The following is a 12,798-nucleotide window of genomic DNA, read 5'->3' as shown; positions in this document are numbered from 1 at the left end:
ATATGACCAAAAATAATGTTAAATAAATGTCTTATTTTGTTGCTCTATACTTCTTATAACAATCAGAAACTTTAAGTCAATGACTGTCTTTGCTCATAGTATCTTAACTACACTACCTATTTTTATTTACTTTATCATGTTGAGGTATTTTACTTCACTTTTATCTACGTTTCTTATCTGAAATCATGATCGTAATCAACAATTTCTCAGTATATTTTTAAGAAAATGGGTTATTATATGAGGATTCACCTTAAATTGTGCTGATGATGATCCACCTTACTGAACAGCTCTGGATACATTTGAAACGAGCTTTGAAGAACTAAAAAAAAGTCAAATAATTAACAATGAAATCATACTGACTCTCTTGTAAACGAGATTCTTAATCTTAGTTCGACTTTTCTTGGTTAAATAAAGGTTATAAAAACTAATTTATCAACATCTGAAGGAACAGAGCTCTCTCTGGTGTTTACCGTAGGGGTTTTCCCAACTGATCCTTATCTGGACCTGTGGAGAAGAACAACCAGCTTGACCGAAGTCTCATATTCTGTTAGTCACAAATAAAGAATTAAAGTTAAAATAGAAAGTTCACAGTTTTATGTGCTGTCACAGTCTCACTCTCACCTTCTCTTCCCATTTCTCTTGCTGCACGTTCTCACTTATACCTCTTCTCCAGTTTCTTTCCACTTCTCTTCTCACCTCCCCTCTCTTCACAGTCTTCTCTCTGAACGGGATGCTTCTGGAGTTTTCATGTTTATTATCCTGTCACTCCTCATAATCTTGTTTTTTTTTTTTTTGTCCTGTCACTCTTTATCCTCTAAGCCTCCAGTTTCAAATGCGCTTTTGGGCATTTGAGCTTTCATGTCAGGGTGGCACATGACATCAGTGTCTCAAAAACATGTCAGCTTTGGGACCGTGTGGATTATAACTTCAATACATTGTGCGGAGCTCTCATCGCTGTTTGCAGCATGGTGGTAGGAGGAGGCTTATTAAAAGTGTGTTTGTGTGAGTGTCTTAGGGGAGCTCACGAAAAGCAGATTTAATTACCAGATACTGTGTGTTATTCTATTCATGCTTGGAAGATGTCCAACTATTTCACCTTAGAGGAAATTGCCTGATTTGTTTTCTTCCAACATTAAACTGTAGTTAACAGAACTGAAATAGCTTTTGCAAACAATCATCAGCTGATGTACTTTATTATCACCCTGATGGGATTTTGCCACATTGGACAATCAGTTTTATAGCTTCTTACTTGAATTATTATACTCACGCAGAGGCTTCCACCTGCCTGCTGCTCCAAATAAGTCACTGTAAAACAAAAGCTAAGAATAATACCAAGTGATATGTGTTCCTGTTTGCTGCAATCTGCACAGCTGCAGACAGCTTATTGGAACATCCCCCACAGTGGAAGTAGTTTGTGTAGAAAGCCTGTTGTTAGCAATAAACTGTGCATGAATTGTTTATTTCACAGGAACTGCAAATTGTCTTCAAACTGTTTTTAATTATGGATGACAGTAAGTTTTCCAGTTCTTCCTGGAACAGACTGATACACAGAGATACACATACCTGCATATGAGCTGTTTATTCTCAAGAAGACATGTGTATAAATACTGTATTTACATAACTGCATCCGAAAAGACAAGGCATGGTATAAGTGCTGCGATGAATTTACAGCAGAATATATGTAAGACTACTTCAGTCAGTGAGCTTTTGAATATACAGGACTGAGATTCGAAATAAAAAATAAATAAATACAGTGATTTTATACTTAGTTGAGTTATAATTATAGACATTTGTGTAATTTCAGTGTCATTTATAACTACTTAGCATTCCTGATAATTGCCAGGGTTATTTACACATCAATTATATATTTTACATTCAAGCATCATAGAAGCATTTGTGGCTTTAGAAAACTCTATAAGACATGTATTGCTATCAAGATCTATTTAATACGAAAGAGGGAGGTTCCTAAGAGGAACATGAGAAAAAACTGATGTTTATCCATATTTTAAGTCTGATCTTGATGGTGTTCATTCCTGTGTTAATGACTTAAGTTGAAAAAATAATTTTGCAGGATAATCTTCTCAAAGTCTTTTTTTTGTGGCAGGATAATTTGTGTTTGTTGTTGTAACACTTATTTCGGCCACAAGAGGCTGAAGTGCACCACTACTCCATGTTCTAAAACGGACAAAAAGCATTCATATTTTCTTCCAGGTGAGTTTCAACATCTCCATGCACTCTAAACACGGTAAGTACGGTAAATTAAGTACATTGTGTGCTAGCAAGTTCTCAAGAGAAATTAACACTCACCTGGAAAAAAACATGAATCCTTTTCGTCCTATTTGGAAAATGAGGTAGTGATACACTTCAGCCTCTTGTGGCGCTGCAGTCAAACACTGTTCCTGACCAGAAAAAACTTCACCTGTTTCATAGTTTTAAAGGAACTTAAAATGATCCATTAAGGTGAGACTTTAAAAAATTGACCACCAGAACTAATTTTTCCCCTCACTTACCTCTAAACAAATATATAAATATAAATAATTCTGCCATAACCAATCTAATTCCCAATTAAAATAATGACTAAGAGTAACAAGGGGCCCAGATGCTACATTTTAAAAAATGCAGGTATAGATCTTATACTCTCAAATCTGTTTTCTTGGCATTACTCATAGAGGATCTACGGCGTCATCTGCAGATGATGAAATCTCAGTCTCCAGTTTCCTCACTTAACTTTTAGGCTGTTATTCTTCCTTCGCGGTAGCTCCTTCTGAACCTGACGGGCCCGTGTGCCGAAGCCCAGAGACTGCAGAGACTCGGTGCTGAATCGATGCGTGGGAGAGACACACAGCATCACCAGCAGCTTGGCATCGCCACCTGGTGGAGAAGATGGAGAATAACAAGGGGATTCAACACAGATGTTAAACAAGATAGGGCATACTGTATTGCATTTAATTGCATGTTTTGTACTTTAAACATATTTTTTAATGTTTGGGTATGTTTCTGCAGGGTCAGGGTTTGGGGTTGCAGTACTGGTATGTGGAATCTCTCAGCTAGATGAAGACATTTGGGGCTTGAATGAGTTTTCTCCAGCGAGAGCAATGAGTCACAGATCACAGAGAGTGTGTTTCCTTAACCTATGGCATCCTGCAGCAGATGAGTGAGTTTGCTGTTCCGGTAAGGGACGTGTGGTCTCTGCTCGGCCAGAGCGCCCAGCACATCAGACAGAGCGGAGAGACTGCGGTTTATACAGGACACCTCCCACAGAGCTGCACCCGAAACTCCAGACATACCTGGTACACACATACATACACATATTTATTAACAGGCATCAGTTGTACTGGATTCAGTGAGAGTGAACTCTTCCTCTGTTAAAGGTTAAAAAACCCTGAGCTTTGTTTTTACTGTGAACTTTTTTCTGCGGATTAATCATTTGATATCTTATGATTCAGACACTTACAGAAACAAAACCGAGTTATTTGAACAGATTTAAATCTGCACCAAGCAGCATATTCGTAAGTAACATTAAGTTGTTACTGATAAGTGTGATGAGTTTGCTTTGATTGGAACACTCCCTGCTGTTTTTCTATTAAGAATTAAACCATCAGAGCAGAGACGTCTACCCACTTGACACTTGCATTTTTAATTTTCAGCAGCAGTTTTTCTCCAGCTTCTTCATTAGGTGTGTTTCTGAAGCCCCATTTTTGCAATTTTGCATGTTAAGATGTGTATAATTATTTATTCATCTATTATCCTTAACCATTTATTGGCTGGAGACAATCCCAGCTGACATTGGGTGAGAGAAGTGGTTCACCCTGCACAGGTCGCCAGACTATCACAGGGCTGACACACAGAGACATTCACACCTACGGGCATGTAGAGTCAACAATTAAACCTAAGATGCATGTTTTTGCACTGTGGGAGGAAGCTGGAGAACCCACACTGACACAGGGAGAACATGCAAACTTCTTTGGATTCAAACCGGCGACCCACTGTTTCGCCCAAGATGTGTATATTTTCCAGGTAAATTTTTCCATTTAAAACATTGGTAATGCTTTATATTAAGGTCCTTATAATAACCATTAATTAACAAGTAATAAGGCCCTTGTAAATCCTTACAAGATGCTTATTAACATTATTGTGTGTTTATAAGCTTATATAAGTGTTAATAATGGCATTACAAACACCCATGACCCACCCATTATGTCTTTGCCATGCCTTTATTAATCTTATTTTGTTTGCTTATTGATATTAAAATATACTTTATTGCTCATTTATTATAAGTTAACTATAAGTTAACTATGCTTTTTGCAACTACTGGATCTAAAGCGAGAACAATTCCTTATTACTTGTTAATTAATGGTTATTAAGGACCTTATTATAAAGCGTTACCAAAACATTCAGTCTCACCGACACATTCGCTCCCTGCCAGGTCCACCAGCTGCAGCTTGGTGCTGAACGGACCCTGAGAGACGCTGGGTCTGGGGGAGGGGCATGGAGAGGGGGACGGGGAGCGGCAAGGAGAGGAGGGTGTGCTCGCAAAGAGATGATCAGAGGAGTAGTTGGCAGCGGGGTTGGCACGGCGGCAGCGTGGGCTCCACCACTCCTTCTGGTTGGAGCGTTGCATGTCCTTCTTGGCACTCTGTAGCCTGCGAGCTGAATGAAAGAGTAATAAAGTCACAATGCAAGAGCGTGTGGCCAACAGGTGTCATCTACTCTACTGTGTGAGTGTCTCACCCAGAGCCAGCGCGTTGGGGCTCTTGGAGGAAATGGTGAGGGTAACGATGACGTGAGAGCGAGAGGAGTCGGTGTGGATGAGGGTGGGGCAGTGAGCCCTGCGCTTTAAAACACTGCTGATAATCTGCATCACCTCAGAGGCGTTCTGCACAGGCCTGGGAAACACGTACAGTACACCGTTACTCAGAGATGTTTTCCTAAAGAATTATAATTGCTTCACTTTTAGTTTTGGTTTTAATTCCAGTAACTTTCCTGTTCACTCTCGTTTTTGTGAAAAAGTATAAAAAAACAAAATCCAACCCTACACTACCTGCTTTAACGGCCAAATTTCACCTCAGCTGACCTGAAACACGACTCCAAATGAATGCTGAAGTTGCTCAATGTCTGCTAAATCTGCAAATAAGCAACTTTTGCTCACAAATTAGACACATCAACTTAAAAGTTTCTACTAATGTTGTGTTTACTGCTGTCCATGGTGCCAAAAGTGGCCCAAATAACACTCAAATTAAATTTATTTATTCATTTGCTCATGTTTCTGACTTTGCAACATGCTGTCTAACATGTTATTTACTTAAAAGGCTTCTGTGGTGAATAACTTCCCAAAGGAGCAACATCAGTTGGAGTTGTGTATCTGGATGCTTTAAGGAAGTTATTGCATCCAAATTCCCTCTTTTAGCCATTTTTATGTCACCAATTAACTTTGAGAAACATATCTGACAACACAATTATCTTAGAGTTCACCACTACCAGCGACCTCCTTCCCAATACGGATAATTTGACATGTTTTATATACATAAAACTATTAATTAGAGGGAGAAACATCTGTCAGCATGGAGGTGAAAGTAGAGTAGCTAAAAAAAGAAATGCTACTCCAAAACAATGACATGAAACAAACAAGCCTGGCTGCCAGATCTCATATTCTAAATGTTTTATAGTAAACATCTTCTGCACAGCTGTACTCACTCGTATGTGAGGCAGGGCACCTGGCTGCTTCCAGAGGAGGTGGTGACGACGTCCCGGCGCGGGTGTGCGTCTCCGGCAAGAAGGTCAAGCACCTCGTTGTTATACACCTCCATCACAGACACCTCCACCGTGTGGCCCTCTGCAGGCTTCTCAGAGATCAGTCTGGGTCACAGACACACAGGAGCAGATACACAACCAAAGATCAAAGTTCAACCCAATTATATTCTATGGACATGAATGAATGGACTGGATTTACTGTATGTCTTATGGATTGTTTTAGAATACAGTAAATCTACTGTATTTTCTCAGCATGGCATAAAAACATGCTTCTTGCAGAGTTTAGTCAGCACACACTGTAAATATCACATAAACAAATGAATAAAAATGCCTTTTTTTCTCACCGAAAGAGCTCAGCAGCAGCCTTGGGGATGATCCCCTGCTGCGCCTCCTGCTGCGTCTCTGAGTGCTCCTCCAGCTGCTGGGATCCCATCATGGTGTGAGTCTTCCCACTGCCTGTCTGCCCGTACGCCATGATACACACATTGTATCTGCAGGGCGGGGAGGGAGAAGCCTTGCGGTCATATTATTCTGTTTGTCTTGTATTTTGTTGTTTGTTCTTCACTAACAGCAGGGTAGTGTTTAATGAATATGAATGCACACATTTGAATCGTTTGATTTGATGCAGTAGTTTTTGGTCTTCTTTCACACTCACCCATCCAGCAGAGAGGTGAGGAGCGGCTTGACTTCCTCAAACACCACATCCTGGGAATCCTCCGGTCCATGCACTCTGGAGGCACAACAAATAATTGTGAATAAAACTGAAAGTTAAACAGAATAATGCATCGTGACAGCGTTTCATTTTACCTCTCAAACTCAAACATCTTGTTTTGCACCGGCATCCCCGTTTTCATGCAATTCACCATCACCGTGTCCTTAAAACAACAAAGCAGGAATAAAGTGGGAAAGAGAGGACACTGAATATACTAGCAGCAATATAACAACAAGAAGTAAAAATGAAGATTGTGTGAAACTCACATCACTGATTGCGGAGACTGCTTCTTCTGATGATGCAGGCCTGATAGAGAAGAGCATAGAATTAGTTAAATTAGTTTGAGCTGTTCAAGCACAGAGCTATGGAATGCCAGTCAAGTTGATATTTAATAAATAAATAAAATAGAAATAAAAATAAATATAGAAATAAAAATAAATATAGAAATATAAAGAAAATAATACAGAAAATAATACAGAAAATAATAAAATGAGCCAATGAATATATAAATAAATTTAAATGTAATACCGAATTTCCCTTCGGGGATGAATAAAGTAATCTATCTATCTATCTATCTATCTATCAAAACACACAACATAAAGTAGTCAATAATATTATTCATAATTAAATAAAAATATAAAAAAAAATTTAAATTACATTTACTTTTATTTATCTCAGGTTTTTTTTTTTCATAATTCCATATTTATTTATTTATCTATTTCTTATTTTCAAAAGGGGGCAATGGGGTGCGCTAGCTAGTTGCTTTGGTCTGAATCTATAAGAAAACCACTCCCAATTGATTTAAACATAATAATAACCGAATTTTGAATAATATCTGGAAATAAATGTGGCATTTGAAAAAAAAAAAGAATAAATAAAAAAACCTAGATATAAGTAAATATGTAGCTATGAAATAAATTCATTTGAAAAACATCCTGTTTTTAAAAAAAGCAAACAATGTACTTTTTATTTATTTATTGAACTATATAGAATAATTTCTATATTTATCTTTACATTTATTTATTTATTGCCTCGTATATGTATTTCTGGATTCATTTCATAGCCATATTTATTTATTACTGTATTGTTAATTTAATATTGGCTTTCATGTTGGATCATGTGTTGACCCACCTTGACCCAGAAGTGGTGGAGTGAACGTGGTCGAAGGGAAGAACAGGTCGCACCCTGCAGTGAACTCTGATGTTTCCTCTCAACTCCTGTAGAGAAACAATGAATGCCAATGACAGTCAGACACTATCACATATGCAGTATGTCTTTATGAAGCTACAGTACGGTGTCCTCACCACCAGTGTGTTATGGAGTTCTTTCCTCCTCTGCCTCTCTGCCCTGCACCTCTCCTTCTCCTCCTCCAGGGAGCGCTCCAGAGCTGCAACACCGGCTTGCAAGTCTGAGATGGGAGAGCAGAAAGATACTGAAGGGAAAATAGTCTTATCAAAAGTAAATGCGGAGGATTTCTTCAGAAAGACCGCCAGGTTTGTTGGTGAAGCTGGTGTGGTGCAGGATCAAAGTTGTAGCTTAAAGCATTTAAGGTAGAAAGCAGTAAAGGAAAAATGAATGTTTTAAATCAGCTCCAAAGCCAGAAGCATCTGCTCTCTGGTTTCTTTGAATTCAGGCCAAGTCTTTAATCCTGATGCACACATGTACAGCAGCACACACACACACACACACACACACACAGCACCAAACACCTACATTCACACAGAACAGTCCAGTCTGAGACAAGAATAGTCTTTGTTGAGCATAAATAGAACAGAATGGTATACAAGGTTTCTTTCTCCGTGCATAAGACTATTGACAGAAGAAAAAAATCAAAATTCCCCATAGCAGTAACAAAACAGCTCAAATAACATCTTCATTGTAAAATATCTCTGACTGGCTTTGTGAACCTGCAATTTATTTTTTTGTTTTTGTTTTTTGGCATGTTCACAGCAAATTAAGTTTCATAAGACTATAAAACTGAACATTTCTGGGTGTCGTTTCTGCATTAAAAATCATAGTTTCCTAATCATGTAATTAGCTCTAGGATTTCTATTTCTAACAGGGTGTGACACAGTTATTCCACTCATGAGTAGGGCTGCAACTAACAAATATTTTATCGTTGATTAATCTGCTGGTTATTTTCTTGATTTAATTGTTTGGCCTATAAAATGTCAGAAAATAGTGCAAACAAATGTTATATCTTTAGCTGTCTTGATTTGTCAGTCCAAACCCTGAAAATATAAATGTAATAACTGAGAAGCAGGAAATCTCCATATTTAAGAGTCACTTTTTTGTCATTTCTGCATAAAAATGTACTCTAATGATTGTTTATTAAAATAGTTGGTGATTATTTTCTGTTGAATACATTAGCCGATTAATTGTTGCAACACTAGTCTACTAATGAGATTCTCTTCACTCTAAAAAAAGTGGTTGAAGTGTAAAGGTTGTGGAATGAAGGGTATAACCTAACAAAAGGTTAACCAACACACCACACAACCAGCACTGCTCTATAAATCATAAAATATTCAAAAGCTCATGCATGAAATGTGAAATTAAAAAGTAATTAAAGTCCCACAATATAATGAATGATAAGAGTAAAGTAGCAATTAAAATGAAATGTAAGAAAACACTTCAGAGATCATCATTTAGTCATCTGAGCCACGTCAAGTAGCTCACTGCAAGACAATCAACCTTGGACAACCTCAAGGGCGGGGTGAGGGAGAAGAGGGGAGGGACGGTGTGAGAGGATTACCAGCAAACAGCCTAATCAAGATACAGCCAGCACATTACCTGTAAACCACTTTAGACACAGAGAGAGAGGGAGAGAGAACGAGCGAACAGCACAGAAAAGTTAACAGAAGCGAGAGAGAGAAAGTGAGGGAGAAAAACAAGTTCTTGTAAATAACATCTTCATTGAAATAACTTGAGACGTTTTTAAATCTCCTCTGTGGTTTGCATCACTTGGCAGCACCTGAGTAGACTGAGAAGCATATAAAAGCTGAGCAGATGCTGGTGCAGAGTTTATTACGGATAATAAGTTCATTGTTTGTTGTAACACCCACTGTTAAGCCCATGGGACAAAAGCACACTTTTACGAACTGCCACAATCCTGATTCCACAAAAGGTGTGACATTGTGTAAAGAGGACATAAAAAAGAATGTGATAATTAGCTTGATATGTATTCAATGGTAAACTAGGGGTGTAGCGATACATCAATATAGATCGACATATGGATTCATTGGTGATCGATCCAGCTGTATCAATGCATATCGCAATCTTTAATATATGCTTTTAATTTGACAATCTGAAGTAAACTGAGCACAGAGATAGAACCTATCTTGGGAACGGTCTATGTTCATAATTAAAAGATTATCACAGGCTCTTTAAGTTAACCAATACAAAGCATTTGCACTTAAATGCAATGTGGTACTTTATAGTGAACAGAAGGTCTGTTTTTATCCTTTGTATTAAAAAAGAATGGATTGTTTTTTCATGAAAGAATAAATAAAATTGTAAAATCATGTTAGTTGTTTTCGTGAGTTGACATAAAAGTAACAGGTGTTAAATGGGCACATGATATCGTCTCTACCCCCTATGGGAAAGTGGAATGGAAGTTGTTGTTTTTTAAATGTTAAAACAGATGAAAATAAAAATACACTCTGGATTTAATAGATTCTGTTTTTATTTATGTTTTACACAGCATTCAAACTTTTTTGGAATCAGGGATGTATTATGAAAAATTATATAGGAAAAAAAAAATGAGGAGGACTTGTCTTTTCTAAATAAACTTCTGTGTTCAAAGGAAATGGTTTACTTGAGGCAATAAAGCCACCTGACTAAGGTTAGGGTAAAAGAACAGAGTTTGGCTTCAAAACAACTGCTTCCGCATTTAACTACCAAAAGCAGTTGTGCAGGTTGACCAGGGTTTGTTCGACCCATTTGATCCCAAGTTCGGATAAAGCGCGTCTCCACCAAGACGCCCAAATTTGGATTTTCTAACTCCAAACAGCAAACAAAATGTTGCAGAACAGTACGCATAAATCTCAGCGTCAAGACATTATTTTAAAATTCTTACCTAAGGAGGAAATAAAAAATGCTGTTTCACTGTGGTACCTCATGCTCAGACACTTACTTTGAAGCTCATCTCCATGGTGACCATTTAGAGAACAGCTGACTTGCTCGACTTTTTCCAGCAGCTGCTTGTTCTGCTCCTCCAGCTCAGTGGAAAAACTCAAATACACTGCGAAAAGTTCACTCAAGTCCTGCTTCACAGCCTGCAACAAGCACACAGAGAGGACAAATAAAATGTGTCTTGCTCCATGTGTGTCTTTCTGAATTCCCATTCTACTTGACTTTCTTCTTTCTTCAATTTAAATGCTAGGAAAACATCTAAAAAAATTGAAATAAAAACAACTCTCAATCTACCATGTGCATGTCCCCCACGTACAAACACATTTATGTCATCATCTGTACCTGGACCTCAGAGAGGAGTTTGGCGAGGGCTGCCCCGGTTATCTTCTGTGCATCCCTCTGGTGCTGATGAAGGTTCAGGGTCTTGGTCTCCTCTTCGTGGTCCTGACGGAGTTTCCCCAGACACTGAAAAGGATATGACATCAACATACCTATTCTGCACCACTGTGCCACGTCATTCTTACTTCATGCCAAGCTACAGTGTGACTAGAAGCTGAAGATGAGCCTCCACAAGAATCATGAGATGCCTAATTGAATTTAACTGAATTTTAACGCAATTCATGAGGCTGATTTCATTGTCAATTGTTGAATACTAAGGACATAGAAAGCAACATATTTCTCTAATAGATCGTGTGCTCTATTGTGCCATAAAGCATGATAATTGTTGATGTCTGATGCTAAATGATCAGCAATTGTGTTATGTAGCATCATGTTTTCAATGATGACAGACTTCTTACTAGTTCCATAGGAAGTGAATATACAGCAATATACAGCAAGTGAATTATCAGGCAGCCATATTCAGCAAGGAAATATGGCTTCTGGAAGACATTTTGTTTTAGTATTCTGATTATAGCACAAAAAGCACTGTTTTAAATAATACCATCAATCCTGTGTACTTTATCTTTCTCAACAATATGCACAATATCAGGACCCTGGAACTGGCATCTCTTAATTTTACATATCTGCGCTCTTTCTACTATGAGAGGTCAAAATGCCTCAAGTTAAAAAGGTCTATAAAAATATAATTTTGGGTTATATTAGATATTGCCTGGTTGCAGCTAGTCTATGTTGGCATTGAGCACCTTAAACGACAGCTGGGATACTTTTTTGTGTGTATAAGCTCATGATATAACAGAGACATACTGTACAGTATAGTATAAGGTGACACATGAACTGAGTAGCAAAGAAACGAAGAGCACAGAATGATTATCTGACCACTGAGACTCAGTTGATCACCACAACTGTACACCAGAATATGTGGTTCCATATATAGTTATAATTATCATCAAATATTGGAGTGGGCCTCTCTGATACACCTTTAACTAAAACCAATCACTTTAACCAACTCCAAGAGCAATCACAGAGGTGACAAAAACTGTTGAATGTAAGGCAAGTGTCAACAACAAGCACACAAGTCATTCAGAGAAATCAGCCTTCTTGAGCAACTCAGGAGGTCAGTGAATAAATATAAACAAAACAGGCTCATCTGTAATAGGACAGAGTAGAACAGAGTGATAGCCTGTAGGTTTAAGCCTGTAAGTAATGAATGGCAGAAATCTTCTTACCTCAGCAAGTCTTAAATGAAGAATAGCATTCTCTGTCTCCAGTTCAAGTATTCGCTCCTCTTTACTCTATAGAAAACACAGTCAAATATTAGAAACTGTCTGGCTTCTGTGGGTAAAGTTACTTGTAAAACATTAAATGATAAACTACAAGTCCCTGAACTAAATGTAGCATTGCACTCTGGACACGACCTACCCTCAGTTTGTGCTCCAGCAGGTGTACCTGATGTGCAAATATCTGGTCCTTGTTTATGAAAAGAGGCATTTTGTTTTCCGAAAAGAAAAGAAGCTAGTTAGTAGGAAAGAGAGTGGATAGCCTTGTCTCTTTCCCCTATCCGTCTCCACTGATCATGTCGTGTCCTCTCAGATCATATAATCCGATTAGCAGAGGTCAACAACAACTGCTCACCTGTCTGCTCCTCACAGGGAGTAGGAGAGTTTACAGAGTAAACTATAGCAATGTTTACATGCATTACGTTAGGTAATGTTTTTTTTTAAACCTTTGAGAGCAAAATAAAGTCCAAAGGTTTTACCCCAGTACTGAAAGCGCCAATTAATTTGTGTTGTTTGCTAAAAACACGG

General features: G+C 38.1%; 1 protein-coding gene across 1 annotated transcript; it reads right to left on the bottom strand.

Moving 5' to 3' along the window:
* Positions 1-2,370: 2,370 nt before the first annotated feature.
* kif25 (kinesin family member 25) lies at positions 2,371-12,792 on the bottom strand. Its single transcript, XM_059356731.1, has 15 exons — positions 12,413-12,792; positions 12,220-12,285; positions 10,937-11,059; positions 10,596-10,737; positions 7,768-7,871; positions 7,595-7,680; positions 6,730-6,769; positions 6,559-6,626; positions 6,407-6,481; positions 6,096-6,242; positions 5,695-5,856; positions 4,732-4,886; positions 4,405-4,650; positions 3,132-3,287; positions 2,371-2,871 (listed from the first exon to the last, which is right to left on the bottom strand). The coding sequence occupies exons 1-15, from the start codon at positions 12,479-12,481 to the stop codon at positions 2,720-2,722; spliced, it is 1,791 nt and encodes a 596-aa protein (XP_059212714.1). The 5' UTR covers positions 12,482-12,792; the 3' UTR covers positions 2,371-2,719.
* Positions 12,793-12,798: the final 6 nt, after the last annotated feature.

This window comes from Centropristis striata, chromosome 18 (genome assembly GCF_030273125.1).
Source record: "Centropristis striata isolate RG_2023a ecotype Rhode Island chromosome 18, C.striata_1.0, whole genome shotgun sequence".
NCBI classification, from domain to species: Eukaryota; Metazoa; Chordata; class Actinopteri; order Perciformes; family Serranidae; genus Centropristis; species Centropristis striata.
This window is presented reverse-complemented; position numbering and strand designations above follow the sequence as displayed.